Source organism: Pollicipes pollicipes, unplaced genomic scaffold (genome assembly GCF_011947565.3).
Source record: "Pollicipes pollicipes isolate AB1234 unplaced genomic scaffold, Ppol_2.1 Scaffold_2555;HRSCAF=2994_pilon_pilon_pilon, whole genome shotgun sequence".
NCBI lineage: Eukaryota > Metazoa > Arthropoda > Thecostraca > Pollicipedomorpha > Pollicipedidae > Pollicipes > Pollicipes pollicipes.
Genome location: NW_023596136.1, coordinates 42,823,049 through 42,838,797, shown reverse-complemented (window position 1 = coordinate 42,838,797; position 15,749 = coordinate 42,823,049). Strand labels below are relative to the sequence as shown.

The following is a 15,749-nucleotide window of genomic DNA, read 5'->3' as shown; positions in this document are numbered from 1 at the left end:
GGAGCACAAATGATCTGCGGCACGCTCCCACACAGAGCCCACCACGCAAGAGGCTACGGACGACCCAGGCGTGCCACGTGTCCGTCCTGTCGGTAATACCGCGCCTCCGTCGTCACGCCGCTCCTCTCAGCGTGGCCGTCGTCCGGAGACTGCGGAAGGCCCCAGCCTAGTGTCATACGCGTCCCGACACTCCGGTCACTCCGGTCCGCACGGTGTCGAGGCCCGGCCGTCGAGCGCCGCACCACCGACGAGCGGCGGCTGGGCCGTCAGCACGCCGCCGACAGCCGCTCTGACGCGCCGCGCCGCCTACGGGGAATGAACGATTCGCCGGATCGTCGGCCGTAGGTCCACTAGAATCGGTCGCTCTTGAAGTGCCGCGCCGCCACTTCGAACCGCTCCTCTAGCAGGCTGAGCTCCGAGAGCAGGTCGGTGATGGTGTTCATGAACGCCTCGTCGGGGGTGTAGTCGGACGTCGTCTGGGTACGCAGGATCACCGCAAATATGGCGTTGGGGTCCTTGAGAAGCTGGTTGCGGATCATGTTTCCCAGTGTGTGGTCCTCCTTGTTGAAGGTGTAGATGGCAGCATTTGGCACATTTGTGTCCTGCTCACGCACGATCTTCTTCTCACCGTCAAACAGCAAGAATGATTCGAATTATGGTGGCGCATTCATGATGCAGTTGTATGATAGCAATGGCTGAAACTCACTAGACTATCATGCAATTTCTAGACACTCAAAAGCAAATGCTCCCTTCAGGTGTTTGCGTATTTGTATTCACGCTACGAGACAACCTGTTTGCACGGCCTGGAACAAAAAACCGTTAGACCAACTCGAGCCGCAAAAACATTTTAAGTTTAACTGAAAAGCTGCAGCGCTGAAAAGCTGCAGGTGGCTGGCCAGCGAATGGCTTGGTTGTGAATTTCTGTCTTGGCACTGGTCGTAGAACAAGCTTTGGTGGGCGGTTTGACGTACGCAACCATTGACCTATAACAGACTAGACAAACTTCTCAACTTTACAAAACGCGCCGCCCGGCAGCGGTGCAGAAGGGCAAGCGTTGTTCTGCGGCGCTTACCGACCATCGGAGCTGATATACGCTGGTGTTTGGCGGTGCCGCGTGGGGCGAAGATGACGAGAAGCTGCTCTGCGTTCGGGTGTAGTAAGAGGCAGGGTGATCGGCCTAGATATGGAGATTGCTTATCATTCCACAAGTAAGTGTTTTCTAGCTTGATCGTGCATGAATGAATGATCTTGTTGTTTGCGGGTCCGCGCCATGACTGTCACCATGCGCTTTTGTTGGTAATCAAGGTGGAGATATGAAGTTGCCTCTTTAATTTTTTGCTCAGACACGCTGTGTGCTTTCCCACTATCATCTAGGTGTTTTATCACACCTGAGTCCAGTAGCATCCACCTGTAGGGTACTAAATATGCATGTTGGCATGTGGGAAGATGGAATACAAAACATCTGGGCGCCAAATGACCACCGCAGTCGGCGCACCCCTAAACTCCAATAAACAACAACAAAAAAGGAACGCAGAACATCTAAGAACCAGTTGGAAAATACCTTTCAATGATGGGCAATATCGATGTTTATCACTTCTGAAAGGCTGTCATGCGCTCTTCAGCAGTGGTGGGGTGCTGGTATGACATTGATATTGCAGTTGCTTCCTTTGAAGTGGAAAATAGCACATAAGCAGGCTATTTGCATGGTTGATAGAACTCATGGGACAAGACTAAGCTGGACAAGACAAGACTTAAGCTATACAGTGAAAATCGGTCCTTGTCATGTGATTTTAGGATAATGACTGACTCAAACCAGTATCTTGAAATTCCTGGATATTTTAGCTCTTTGCACTCTAAGAAATCTTTGCAACCTTTTGTAATCCATTGCAAGCTTAGCTAACAACTGAATTTGTGTTTACTTGGTAGAGTCCAGAATTTAGGCTTTGACCTAAGTCCTCACAGTAAAAAATTGTGTACAAAACACCAAAAAAAGGTATTGCTGAATTGGGCCCTGCATACTGCCTGCCACACCACAGATTTAGTGAATTGAATGGTTGACAGGTATGTGAAAAGATGTGTTTTATTGTCATCATATTGAATATAGAGCTAAATGAAAGTGCTAGAGGTGTTCACAAATGTCCTGTGTATCTGCTGATATCAAAATTGTATGACTTTTGTGCTAGATTCTGTTTATTGAGACCGTGCTGGGAAGTGAGATGCCCACACAGATGATTAGCAAATTTCAGCTCTGCACACACTGCCTAAGCATGCAAATTCACCTGGAACTTGTTAGCAAGTCACTTTGCTAGTGTCTCAAGGGGGTATGCGATGGAATTCCAGCTTGCAGCCCACTTACAGCCACACATTTTCTTTGGAGCACAAATACACAACCAAACATAACCTCATCTAAGGGACATGTTCTGTGCCATGGCATATGAATGCCACATAACTACCGCTCCAACTCATAAGATGTCTGTAAATTGTATTTGTGCCATGGTGAAAATGGTGGCAAAAACAGAAATGTGGCAAATTGTGGTATTATGACAATTGTGGTACATGATAAGCATTCGTCCCATAATGCAGGGCAGTGTTCAGATCATTAATGTGAGATGGTTATAATGTGCATCACACCTCTGCTAGGTGTAATGCTTCCAAAATGTGAACCAGATATAATCAGACTGGGATAAAAAATGCTGTGGAAGGTGCATGAGGTGCATTTTGAAGATGCATTTTTGTTTCTGTTCCAGGTACCCTCATCATGACCCGAGGCTGCTGAGGAAGTGGATTGCTGCCACAAGACGTCAGGGAGAAAAGCGAAGGACATGGGAGCCCTCTCAGAGTGCACTTCTGTGCAGTGACCACTTCATGGAGGCTGATTTTGAGCCATACCGTGAACGCAGAATGTTGCGTGAGGGAAGCATCCCATCACGGTTCATGTTCCCGGAGCAGACAAAAGCAGTGGCACGCATCTCAAGTAGGTGGCAGCACCGGCGGTTGAGATGCAGCATTCAAGGTCATTGTCACGCTGACCGGTGCGGTGGAACGTGAAGTGCACGTTTTGCGTGCTTTTCTGGGTGAAATTGTGCAAACAATGTGTGCCGTTGTGCTTTTATATCCATGTTAGCACTTCACAGTCATTTTTTAGCCACGATGGGTGCCTATTGCGCTGTAGGTGGCTTCAAAAACAGCAGAGGTCATGCATTTCCAAAGGACGAGAAATTGAGGAAACCTTGGATAGCTCGGGTTCAGAGAGAAGCCACCTGGCATCCAAGCCGCTACTCCCGAGTCTGCCATGTCCATTATCTACCATGTGACTACCGTGAAGGAAATGTCTATGGTATGCGTTAATTTATGACTTGGTCGGTGCAACGCGAAGCTGTTCTATTTCTTTTAGGTAACCTTATCTCTGTGTAATGTGAGTATCAGTTTGCCCATTTTTAGATCAGGATGCTTTTTATGCTATAAACACCGCATCTTGTCAAATCCACCAATGGTGTAGTTGTGCTGAATTATTTTGCTGGCTCTGGGCTGTTGTAGCAGGTGAAAGGATAAGTGCTTAGGGGTTATGCTAAGGGCTGAAGTATTTCTTATTAGTACAGAGCGTTTGTCCTTAACTACAGGTGTCAGGTGCGTGAAGAAGGAGCTGAAGAAAGGAGTCCTGCCATCCGTCTTCAGGTGGAAATCGCCCCGCTCTGAAGAAGTCGCGCGTAGCGGGCATAAAAAAATGTGCAGGGTAAAGAGGCGAGCAGGGATTGCTTTGAAAGAACAACTTCAGAAGCGACTAGCGTTACGAACTGCTAGTAGTGAGCTAGGACTAAACAAAGAGCCTCAGGTGTTTTTCCTTTAATTAAGGTATTCTCAGCAGGACCAAGCCCTGTAAATCTGCACTGTCCTCCATTCCAAATACCTTTCGCAGTTTTTTCGCTGGTACCTGTTTTGGGGCTCGTGAGCTGGTATCAGTATAACATGAGCCGATGTTGTTGGAAGGGTGACATGGAGAGGTGCCCCCGGCAGTGGTTGGTATGTGGTGTTGGTAAGTTGTGATTCTAGGGACTTCGTCTAACATTGCATTCATCTGATCCAGGTGAGGAAGCAGCGGCTGCATGCCGCTTTCAGACAGGGAAAGGTCAATGGCCAGGAATCAACACTTTCATCGTCAGAAACGCGTCACCAGTACTTAACTGGATGTGACTTTCGAAGTAAGTCATCGGAGCTGTAGAGCGTGAATGGGTTGAAACTATTACGTCATATGCATCGATGCAGAGAATAGTGACTCAGGTTTTTCAGCATCGCATGAAATGCTACAGCAAAAAGCGTTGAGGTAGGGAAAGTAACAGAAGCCTGTAACAGCCCATGAACTTTGATGAGGCCCCGCTTACTCCCTGATCCGTGCTGTGCAGAGCAGGTACAAGTTTCGTTTCCGGCGGCGGGGTGCCGACGCTTGCCATATGCTGGGCGCTATGCTAACACGTCAATGTCTGGCAAGAAGGGGAGTTTTTGTTCTGTTATATATGCTAGCAGTGCTCACTAGTGGTGTAATATTTGGGGATTTTCAAAACAGTTCTGATCCTAAGCCGAGTAAACTGTGAAAATGCTCTCCGAAGAATGTTCGATACAATCCCAAATCCAACATCGTTCGATCTCTTAAAAGAATGTGAACAAGACCATGTATGTCTTTATATTTGTCACGTATCCGCCATGTTAACCTCGACTTTTGTATGTCTAATGTATGTTCAACTAATGTCAGAAATACAAGACTATGCTGTGCTATTGCACTGCATTAGGTCGCGATTAAAATTCCAGAATTAAGGATAAATAAGACGAATCGTTGTGCACCGAAGCGCTTTGCAAGAGTACGGAGTTTTTCTTTTACTAGCCATTTTTGCAGCCCAATCCAGCTTTGTATATATCGTGCGCTGTGTATGAATCTTGCGGTAGGTAGCGGAGTGGTATTTATATGAGTTATCCTATTGCTTGTGGTATTTTCTGTGCCCAACTCCTGATTGCAATATGCATTTGTCCCACATAATGCGGGAGATACATCGGTACGTTTGATTCCCTTGCGTCGAAGGAATCTCAGTCGTTGAGCGTGCCCAAAAACACGGCGTATAGCATAGACTAAATTGGCAGCAGTACAGCCTTTAAATACCATGCATGGAAAGTAAATCATGTCTAAAAAATGTTAAGAAGTGGGATGGCAAGAGCCTGTTTTCTCGGAAAGGCTAGGGAAGTAAGGCTGTGGGCCAAAAAGGGCATTTGTGAGATAGTCCAGCATGGTTGTCAACCGTTGGATGTTGGAAAGCTGCCTTTGGATTCACGGTTTTCCGCTCTGTCAAGGCCAGCCAAAGTGAAAAACTGTTTTGCTTAAACCCCTGAGCAGGGTGACGCAGGTGCAATCTTCTAAAAACAAACGAGGTCGCCCAAATGTGCATTTTAAAAACTATCGGTTAACCGACTCTTTCTCACCTCACCTGCTACGGAAAACATTGCAGAAATAGTCCCCGAACTACGACTTACACCACCAATATATTGATGCTAGTGTGGGATGCAAAGCTCTTAGCAGTCGTACATAATTGAAACTGTAAGCCATCGATTGTACGATCGGCAACCAAATATCATCAAGCTGTCGAGCACCCATCGTGCCGTGACTACCTTCCCGCCCAGCCATGGCTAACTGACGGCCCGGCCCAAGGCCGCACCGGTCTGGCGGGTAGCGGAGCCGAGAGCTCGACCCAAGCTCATACTAGCTTAAATCTTTTTCCCACAAGCTACATCGTCTCCCTTGCGTTTCTAGCATTACGGTGTGTGGACAAATCCCTGATTTGTCATCAGATCGTGACCAAACTTTTCACGAATTAGCGTTTGGTAGTTGTTGGCTGTTTCTAAACCTGATGCAACTGAACAGTTGCATTAGGCCGACTATCGCGAAAAACGACGTGACTCGGGTCTTGGCGACGGCTATTTTGCGCTGTTAAGCCCTGCACCGTCGTCTCTGACGCCTGATGCATCTCGATGCACTTCTCCCAGCTGAGATCAGCGCTGACCCGGCGTCCGTTGTGTTCGCCAGCTCCGACCTCACCACCTCTGCGCGAGCCCAGCACCGGCGACTCGCTAACTGCGGCGCCGCGCTCCAGCACGCCGTGCTGGCTGTGCGATGAACCCTGCGCCAGACTGCGCGCCGACGCCGAACTGGAACACTCCGGGCTCACGCTCGCCGACCGGCTGATCGCCATGGGCCACGCGATCTTACCTCGAGCCCGCGTCTGCGCCGCATGCGCCAAGCTTGTGCGCGATTGGGACGACTTGATGACGCGGGCGCTCCGCGTGCGTGTGCTCATCGAGTTCATTATCGGTCGCAAGGTCAGTGTTTGGAGTGCGGGTCGCGAGGCCGTATTACACCAGGCCATGGAATGAATGGTGCAGTGTGCCAACACTATCAAGCGATGCAGTATAACGCCCGCACATTAAATACGCATCTCTGGTCAACGTTTCATTGACGGCTACGCATGATCTCTGTCAGTGATGGGTTAGCCAGGTCTCTGAAATATTTTGCGTACCCTGTGAGGCCGACAGTCGACCACTGGGCGCGTCGCCCAACATTCTGTTCTGCCTAGCTGTTTTCTGTTTGAATGTTCATTCCTCTGCAGACAGCTGCCGCCACCTGTCGGCAGTTCGAAGAGACAAACGATGCTCGCGCCACCACCATCTCGGACAACGCCACAAACTTAACGTACTCTTCCGCTGAGGACGACACCATCTCCGAAACCATAGCGTACTCAGAGACGGGCTTCGCTGGTGCTGTCGATCCTGAGCCGCCCGCCGTTGCGGAGGAGGATGCAGACGAAACATGGCGACGTTCAGGACGGAGAGCCGAGCGTCACGCCGGGCCCGTCGGCCGGCGGGGCGCGGCGTCGCTCGAGCCGGCTGCTCGTGCTCGCACCGCGCTCTGGGTGGAACAGCAGCCGCCGCCAGTGCTCGCCAAGCGCCGCCAGGGATGCCCCGAGCCCGCAGGTCGGACGAGCCTCGTTCAGACGGAAGCCCGGCCCAAGGCGGAACAAGCGCGCGCCGTTGGAAAAGAAGCCCGGACGGCAGAATCGGGAGGCCGCGATCAACCTCGCCGAGTGTATGCTAGGGCGGTCGAATTCATCACCAAGGACGAAGAAGCCAAAGGCTTTGGAAAAACGCGAGGAACTGTCCGCGACGCTTCGGCGCCGTATAACCAGAATTTATCCGGAAGCATTGCTTTCTGTGGCGCAAGTGGCTACCACCCCAGGGTCGGGTAACGGCGCCCCGGTTACACCAGGGGACCATGATGGACTGTGCTTGCCCATACATGCTCGCCCTGTGCCGAGGATGTTGGTGAAGCAGTCAGACGGGTCGGCGGCTCTGGCCGTGCAAGCCGTGCTCAGGAGGTCAGGGAAGTCCGGCGCGCTCGAAGTGCATTTCGTGAGGCTCGACCCCGCCCGTTTGGCGGCCGGCGCGCACCCAGGCGATCCTCTCGTAGACGGCGAGGCGGCGCCGGACCCGCTTGGGCTGAGACCTGTCGGCGACGGCCTATCTCCGGCGCGCAGTGACCTGCGCCTCGCGGCAGAGCCGCTCTGCGCCTCCGCAGAGCCGCTCTGCGCCTCCGCAGAGCCAGCCTGGACGTGGCCTCCTCAGCGAGTGGCGCCCGGGCCGGATGGCGCCGGCGGGGCGGCCGGGGCGGGCCAGACGTCGGTCGGCTGGATGACGGCCTGCCTCGACCTGCAGCCGGGCCAGGTCGCGGCGTACGGCGGCGTCTCCCCTGCCGCCTCTGACGACGTCTGGGCGTCCGCGATCGGAGACTGGTCGCCGGCGGCGCCCGGGCTCGGCAGCCCGCTCAAGACCGAGCCGACCTCGCCCGCGGACTGGTCCGCAGCGCCACCCGCCTGGATCAAGCCCGAGCCGCCGTAGTGCCGTCCACACCTGAACGTCGGTGTCGGCAGTGCTGACGCGTCTCGTGCGGGACGGCTTCTTGCCGTGCACGGTGAGATGGCGCAGTTCGGTGGCGGGGCTTGATGGCGGCCCGGCGGCCCGCATCCGCGCAGCACGCCTGGAGAACGTTGCGCCGGTAGGCTCGTGTGCAGCGTGATACAGAGCGCTTGACGGATCGGACCACGAGCCGGACTGCCGCAGTCCTTTCATCTGCAACTGAATGCGTCAGCATCATACGTGGATGACGTCGGTTTTAGAGCAGCACTGGATTACCCCATTTCCGACATGCCGCTGAAGGACGGGTTCCGGCTTACCCTGCGTCGCATGCGCACGGTCGTTATCATTGTGCTGGTCATGACGATCCGAGGGTTGGATTGTTTTCTATCTATGCGTTGTGCTGCGGTGCCAGGTGCCCCCTCCCCCTCCCCCAGTGCACAGCACATGAATGGGATCTTCAGTTCCCTTTCGATGCCCTGGAATGCTGAATGGAGACTGTTTGATTCATTGTCACACCCAGAAATGTGGCCATTTGGCCTGTTATAATTCTAATAAATGATGTCGCTATATTTAATAAGCCTGTCCCTATAGCTAATAAGTCTATCATTTAGCCTTGCATGATTCTAATGGATCCTGTCATGTCCTTATGATTTACATATCTTCAGTATCAATGTCGTTCAATATGGTAGTGACGAAGCAGAGCAGCATGACTGTCTTCATTCTTTTCGATACGGTACGCACAGTGCATCACTGATTGTGGGCATCAATACGCAGTGATGGCATAACGTCCCGCTAATGGGTGACCACCCCCATACAGGTACACACTCCTTTCAGCTGAGGGGCGAAAGGTTTGATAAATGTGGCATGTACTGCCGGGGATTGAAAGGTTCCGAACACAGTTGCGACGTGTCGCTTTCTTTAAATTTGGGGGTAACGAAGTACGTGAATGGTCTATAACTCATGATGGAGGCACCTTGTATCGACAAATGAACCCATAAAACACGCTTCAGAATGCTTCCGACGACAAATAATGATCGCAACGCCCCTCATCGCCGAGAAAAGAATCAGACAATGTATGAAGTGGCTACAGGCACGCCGTAAAGCGCATTGGGCACCGACCCATGGGGAACACAAATGATCTGCTGGCACGCTCCCACACAGAGCCCACCATGCAAGAGGCTACGGACGACCTAGGCGTGCCACGTGTCCGTCCTGTCGGTAATGCTGCGCCTCCGTCGTCACGCCGCTCCTCTCAGCGTGGCCGTCGTCCGGAGACTGCGGAAGGCCCCAGCCTAGTGTCATACACGTCCCGACACTCCGGTCACTCCGGTCCGCACGGTGTCGAGGCCCGGCCGTCGAGCGCCGCACCGCCCACGAGCGGCGGCTGGGCCGTCAGCACGCCGCCGACAGCCGCTCTGACGCGCCGCGCCGCCTACGGGGAATGAACGTTTCGCCGGATCGTCGGCCGCAGGTCCACTAGAGTCGGTCGCTCTTGAAGTGCCGCGCTGCCACTTCGAACCGCTCCTCTAGCAGGCTGAGCTCCGAGAGCAGGTCCGTGATGGCGTTCATGAGCGCCTCGTCAGGGGTGTAGTCAGACGTCGTCTGGATGCGCAGGATGACCTTCGACTCCAACGGGTGCGGGTTCTTGTAGCCCGCAAATATGATGTTGGGGTCCTTGAGAAGCTGGTTGCGGATCATGTTTCCCAGTGTGTGGTCCTCCTTGTTGAAGGTGTAGATGGCAGCATTTGGCACCTTTGTGTCCTGCTCCCGCACAATCTTCTTCTCACCATCAAACAGCAGGAATGATTCAAATGATGGTGGTGCATTCATGGTGCAGCTGTATTATAGCAATGCCTTTAACTTACTAGACTAGCATGCAATTTCCAGACCCTTCAAATCAAATATTTCTTTCCAGTGCTTGTGTATTTGTATTCACTCTGAGAGACAGCCTGGTTGCATGGCCTGAAACAAAATGCTGTTAGACCAACTGGAGTCCCCAAAACATTTCAAGTCAAACTGAAAAGTTCCAACATCTCCTGACTCATATGGCACCTACCAGCTCATCAGGCATTTGTTCTTCATGCCAAAGTATCCAACACGTGTTTCACAATTTTCCACATTAAGTTTGCTCTGTTGGGTGTTTGGACACCTAAATATGACACTCAAATCACAACAGCACTTTTGCATGCATGCTTCAGCTAGAGCATTGTAATGCTACACATCAAAGCAAAAAATGTCTGCCAGAGGTGCCAGCACATATGTTTCAAGATGAGTGGGGAGAGGTTAAAACATGCTCCTTCATATCACAATATTGGCCTTACTGATAATGATTTAGATTAAAATGCTTAGGTAGTCAGTACACTGCAATCATGGAAGGCTTAGTAACTTGGTACAACACTAAACAAACTGATATCGCAAGCAACAAATGATAGCCATCAGGGCGGTGCTTCAAGAAAATCTACTGCTCATACATGTGCATACAACAATGTGCAGTGTATTACATGGGGAGTCATGAGAAAGCAGACAAAATGTGTATTCTCTAAGATGCATGCTGGAAAATAACATGAGCTGCTTAAAAAATGCATGTGGATTTCCATGACCTGGATGCACATGATAGCTACTTGCACTAGAAACACAATATCATTCCACAGAATACTTAACACAGAAACAAAGCCATGTAGTAACTAACGGTCTTTTCCCAACCAGTATGCTGACTACCAAGCGTCCTTCCATCCGCAACCACAGACACAACCTTGTCCTTAAATTACACCCGCCCGCATAATGAGCATTGATACAACGTGTTCAGATGATCACGCCTTCCACCTATCAATACTGTATTCTACCACCATTCTTCGCAACTCGCACACCAACCTAAGAGCCCGACGCGCTTCACAGCACCAGTCGCGATCCACGGCAGTGCCAACCAGCTTACATTACCCCACGCACAACACGCACAACGCTTTACCGGCGTTTCTGAGCGTCAAGTTCCTGAATGTGGCGCAGTTTGTCCATAAGGTATACATTCTCTAATACATACCAGCTGTTGATGACGTCATTTCCAACAGACCCGTACAACGCAGTTCATGTACATAATATCCTGTATAAAATGGAGACTCGGTCCGGTGAAGGTAATCCTATATTTGTGGCACAGCGACACACAGATGAGCAGACGCAAATCACAGACAAACCGCGTGGCCGATATCAGCCCTCGCGCAACGCCACCATCAAACGCTTAAACACATCTGTCGCAAGGGACAGTAAATCGTGCGCCAGCTCCAAGCCAGACTGGCGTGATTACTTTCTTTGTCCCGCGCACAGTGCGACGGGCGGGGGTGGGGTGCACATGGCTGACAAAGGGCCCTGCTAGTGACGGGGCTCCTCCCAAAAATCGCCGAATCTGGCCATTTTCTAGTGAGAGAATGCATTTCCTTGATATCTGCATTCCTCATTATATGACTGGAATTGAAGCCTGAAGCTACCGCGAGATGCGTTCTGCCTGAAGTTCGTAGTTAATAAGCTGAAGGAATCATACGTTAAGCGATGGCATTGGATGAATCGCAGACGTCCCTGCATTTTCAAACGGTCCAGTGGGCTTTTTTAAGCCGACGTAACTTAGAAGCTTCGTCAAGCTTTTTTATGGGCTCTACAGAGATATAAGGAAACCGCGAATACAAGTTACAGGTAGGTCGAAATGGGCTAGCCATTCGTTTTAGCATGGCCAAGCCACTTTTTCTGGAAATGATCAGCATTGAGTCAGAATCTATGATTGGTACAACTTATGTCGCGTTATTTTGAACATGCGCACTCACAAACCATTCCAACAAAAAACATCGAAGTCATGTGTTGTAGTCTCCATAGATCGCGCAGCGTCAGTCCCGTGGATAACACTAGGCCGTGGCCAAAGGGTGAACGAAAACAACTATGCATCTGAAAGAAGTATCTTTGAACGCTCTAGGACATCAAAGCGTACGTTTAGAAGTTAGGGCCAGCATTGATTTCACCGGTGTGATTTTTAGATTGATGATAAAACGGATTGGTTTTTACGGCACAGCACACTCACTACGAAATGTTGCTGGCATCCAGTGGTAGAATTGAAGAGCAAAGGTAGGATTTTTATTTTTCGTGATGCTGTAAATGTTCAACTGTCCAGCGGACAACCTAAACGGCTGTAAATATAATACGCCTGGTCTAATCTCTGTTTTTTTTTCTTCCGCGTAAGGATCGAGTGTACCCAAAGAGGCTCTCAGATGGCCCACGACAGGAGCGTAGGGCCTACATTTCTACACTCGAATACCAAAACCCAATGTGCAAGGCCCGTGAGCAATCAAGTGTGCCAGAGGAAGTTAACAGGTGGGGCCCACGACAAGTGCGTAGTGCCTTCCATTCAGATGTTAAGTGTCCAAGATTCAATCTGAAGGGCCCCCAACGACCAAGTGTACCCAAGCAGTTTAACAGATGGGCCCCCGACAAGAGCGTGGCACCCTAGACAGGTGAAAACGAAGGGTGAGAGCCCTAGGCCAACGTAGAGAACCCACGAGCATATCGTAAGTGTGTCGGTGAGTTAACTGAGACCAATGTGTGTGTATGGGGGGGGGGGGGCACTGCGCAACTGAGAATACTATGGCAGGTTAACAGATGGGGCCGCCGGTTATAGCGTATTGAGTCTTTCGGGTGAATGGAAGGAATCTGTAAACCTCTGGAAACGTAGGGCCTCTGGACAGCCTAATTAGCCTTAAAGCCTTTGAATCACCACCCTCTCAATCAGTGACAAATAGCTTTTGTCTACTCGTGGCTCTCCACTTTTGCTTGCGACTGTTCTTGATCACCTAGAAGCCCAAAGACGTCCAGTTTTATTGCGTTTTGTGTAAAAAAGCTGCATCTGTTCCGCCGGCTATGGCCTCTTCGGAGCCTATATGCCCCTTTTGGGCCAGAGTGGCATGGCCTCGTACCCCCCCCCCCCCCCCGCCTTTGGATCCACCGCTGACATATTGAGTGCGCAAAGGATACCGGGGGCAACTTGGCGATGATCAGTGACACACTCCGGGGACAGACCAAACGGCTGATCACGGCGAACGACAAGCATACCGCTCTAAGAAATAGACGCCACGTGGATGTAGCGCGATTACGAATTTTGGTTTCTTGCCAGAAAGACATGCGCCCTGTGATAGGTAAGCCTCTGTGCGGTGCAGGTTGGTGCAGTCCTACTGAGCCTGGGATAGGTAAGCCTCGGTGCGGCGCAGGTCGGTGCAGTTCTACTGAGCCCGTGGAAGGTGAGCCTTGGTGCGGAACAGTTAGCGCAATCCTGCTGAACCTGTGATGGGCAAACCTTGGTGTGGCGCAGGCCAGCGCAGTCCTGCTGAGCTTGTGATGGGCGAGCCTTGGTGCGGAACAGGTCAGCGCATTCCTGCTGGGCCCGTGATAGGTGAGCCTTGGTGCGGAGCATGTCGGTGCTGTCCTGCTGAGACTGAAGCTAAAAGTTCCGCCCAGTGAATGGGAGGCGGGAGAAGCCCGACATGACGTCATTGACGGCGATGCGACGAACAGGATCGTCCTCCAAGTGTGACAAAAAAAATATGTGGTTCAGTGCAGGCCGGAGCATTCCGGCTAGCAAAATCCGACGGAAGATTCGCTGAATCAGAGAGGTGTCGGACAGACACAGGGTACCGACTGCCCGTAGCCAGGAAGGTAGTGACTCGTTAACCTAGCAGAACACTCACCCCAACACAGCTTGTCGTGGGCCTGTACGTACGGCTAGCTGTCCGCGGGGACAGAGAGGTGGCATGGACTGCCGTGGTGTATGGTGGGGGGGGGGGGGGGGGAGATATTTTACGGCAACTGAGAACGCAAGCCTCAATTTCCCATTAAGGCAATCGGGTGACCTTGTGTCTTCGAACTTGGGCATTAAAGCAACCAGCCAGCAAAGTGCAGTCATCACGCGTGAGGCACAGGGTGACTCCAATGCCGTGCAGCTGGTTGCTGTCATTGGTGGTGACCAAGAGCTGGCCCGAAAGACAGGGCAGCACCACCGAACGGTGTCCGAGAAGGACCATCTCACCTGCAGTGAAGACAGCAAGCAGTCCATCGGGCCAATGCACGAGGTCGGAGGATTTACGACCAGCGCAGACTGCGTCAAAGGGGGACAGCAGGGCAGCAGCATCTTCAATGACGCGGCCCAGGATGTTGTAGGCCCGACAAAGCATGCTTCTGTGTGGTAAACTTTTTGAAGTGCGGCTCAACTGGACAGTGTCTGCTAATTTTCCGTTACGAACTTCTGTGTGGCCTCATTCGCGAGAAAATTACGAACATTTACAAGCTATGGTTCAAATAGGGACAGACACATGAGTTCAACAAAAGTGACAATTTTGCGCCTTCGGTGCTTCTAAGTCAACGAACGAACTGTTGTGCTTCTCTATGCAAGTGGCAATATAGACGGCTGGAATCCGCAATAGTTGGTTTGTGTCATGTTGGTAGAAATGCATGTCATTTCATTGTTATAACGCCTGGAAATTGTTAAGCTTGAGTTTCGAATCTCTGGAACCTTCGGCTTGTCGGAGCATGAAACGGTCTCCAAGAGTTGGGATGCGGCCGAAAATGACTGTTGTTGTTTTGTTTTGCTCAGCATGAACAATGAAACAAGCAGCATTAATTTTCTTGAAACAGTTAGGTTGTGCAATATTTCCCCAATACCTCTAGCTAAGCATTAGCGCAATGGCCTTCACTTCAATTTCAGCCCAACCCGAAGCCCAATATATTGCTCTGTCCATTCCAAGCAGCCTAGAAACCAAGTTTAAACCTGTATGTACCAATTGCTGGGACGCAGCGAAATGCGCTCACCAAGCAACACCTGGTGTGGAGCAAGCCTAAGTTATAGTTAAGATTATGATGATGGTTGAGGTGGGACTCGAAGCGCACACGTGGCTTCCATAAGGGGATATGGCTTTGAGGAGACCTGCGCGCTGGGCGTCATCCCCCCCATTGCTGCCTGCCATCGGTTGGAATTCTGCTATGAAGTCAGCTGCCCTGGCTGTTGAGGTCCCTCGCCTTTTTTTCGCGGTCGAAGATAACAAATCCAGCCGTAGACCAAGCTTATACGGAGGCCCCGGCAAGCACAGATGGTGAAGATGATTTTGTGGCTGGTGATGACTGCTTTTGTGATTGAACTTGTCCATTGTTTTGGGCAGGTGTGCCTGCATTCTTTCCAAAAGGGCATAGGGTGCTCGAGATTATCCATCAGGGTCTGAGCTTTCTCAATCATTCGGAAAACCACCTGTTATCAAAATAACGTTACGTTGAAATTTTTCGCTAGAGCAGAAAGCAATGTTGTAGCAAACCTAGGAAAGGTGGGCTGATGCGTATAAATTTTACCGCAGGCGTTACGTGAGGCGGTGCGTCAGGTCATGCCACGTACAATTTTAATGGCGAAGTCTCAATTCCAGTGACAAGTTTGTCAAAGAGAACTGAGAATGAAGCCTAATAGACGGCAAGCAAATAAGTTGTACTTCAGACTCTGACTTTAGTTATTGAGACACCTGTCACGCCTACCTAGCAAGTGCTCCGACGGGGAAGGCGGGCTACGTTTAAGAGTATTCTACAGTTGAAAACATTGAGGTAAGCATTGCACATGATGCAATAAGTTCACCTATAACAATTGCTACACTGTTTTGTCGAAAAGATTGCTCTAGGCTACATAATTTCTCTGCTTAGAAAATTTGCCTCTCAATACGTCATTGCTTAATGACGTCATCGTTCCATCCACAATCTTGACTGAGAACCAGTTGATGGCCGTTATATTTGGAAAT

The 15,749-nt window shown here is 51.0% G+C and overlaps 2 protein-coding genes and 1 pseudogene across 3 annotated transcripts; 1 reads left to right on the top strand and 2 right to left on the bottom strand.

Annotated features, from left to right (window-relative positions):
- Positions 1–350: 350 nt before the first annotated feature.
- LOC119104889 (DNA-directed RNA polymerase II subunit RPB11-like) lies at positions 351–671 on the bottom strand (annotated as a pseudogene).
- Positions 672–1,078: 407 nt separating this feature from the next.
- Positions 1,079–7,599, top strand: LOC119104867 (uncharacterized). Its single transcript, XM_037228601.1, has 6 exons — positions 1,079–1,208; positions 2,748–2,974; positions 3,621–3,733; positions 4,085–4,199; positions 6,068–6,360; positions 6,648–7,599. The coding sequence occupies exons 1-6, from the start codon at positions 1,126–1,128 to the stop codon at positions 7,281–7,283; spliced, it is 1,467 nt and encodes a 488-aa protein (XP_037084496.1). The 5' UTR covers positions 1,079–1,125; the 3' UTR covers positions 7,284–7,599.
- An 890-nt stretch (positions 7,600–8,489) lies between these two features.
- On the bottom strand, positions 8,490–11,008 carry Polr2J (DNA-directed RNA polymerase II subunit RPB11). Of its 2 annotated transcripts, none has more exons than XM_037228619.1 (2): positions 10,988–11,008; positions 8,490–9,912 (listed from the first exon to the last, which is right to left on the bottom strand). In XM_037228619.1, the coding sequence occupies exon 2, from the start codon at positions 9,778–9,780 to the stop codon at positions 9,427–9,429; it is 354 nt and encodes a 117-aa protein (XP_037084514.1). In that variant the 5' UTR covers positions 9,781–9,912; positions 10,988–11,008; the 3' UTR covers positions 8,490–9,426. The 2 variants fall into 2 exon arrangements, with proteins under 2 accessions (XP_037084514.1, XP_037084507.1); XM_037228612.1 differs by lacking the exon at positions 10,988–11,008 and adding an exon at positions 10,822–10,909 and having other exon boundaries at positions 8,491–9,912.
- Between the last annotated feature and the right edge of the window lie 4,741 nt (positions 11,009–15,749).

Bases quoted from the DNA above. Each gene is read 5' to 3' on its own strand.
- Polr2J (XM_037228619.1), bottom strand. From the start codon at position 9,780: ATGAATGCACCACCATCATTTGAATCATTCCTGCTGTTTGATGGTGAG.
- LOC119104867 (XM_037228601.1), top strand. From the start codon at position 1,126: ATGACGAGAAGCTGCTCTGCGTTCGGGTGTAGTAAGAGGCAGGGTGAT. The intron at 1,209-2,747 runs GTAAGTGTTTTC...TTTCTGTTCCAG, and splicing joins GATTGCTTATCATTCCACAA to GTACCCTCATCATGACCCGA. The intron at 4,200-6,067 runs GTAAGTCATCGG...TGTGTTCGCCAG, and splicing joins AACTGGATGTGACTTTCGAA to CTCCGACCTCACCACCTCTG.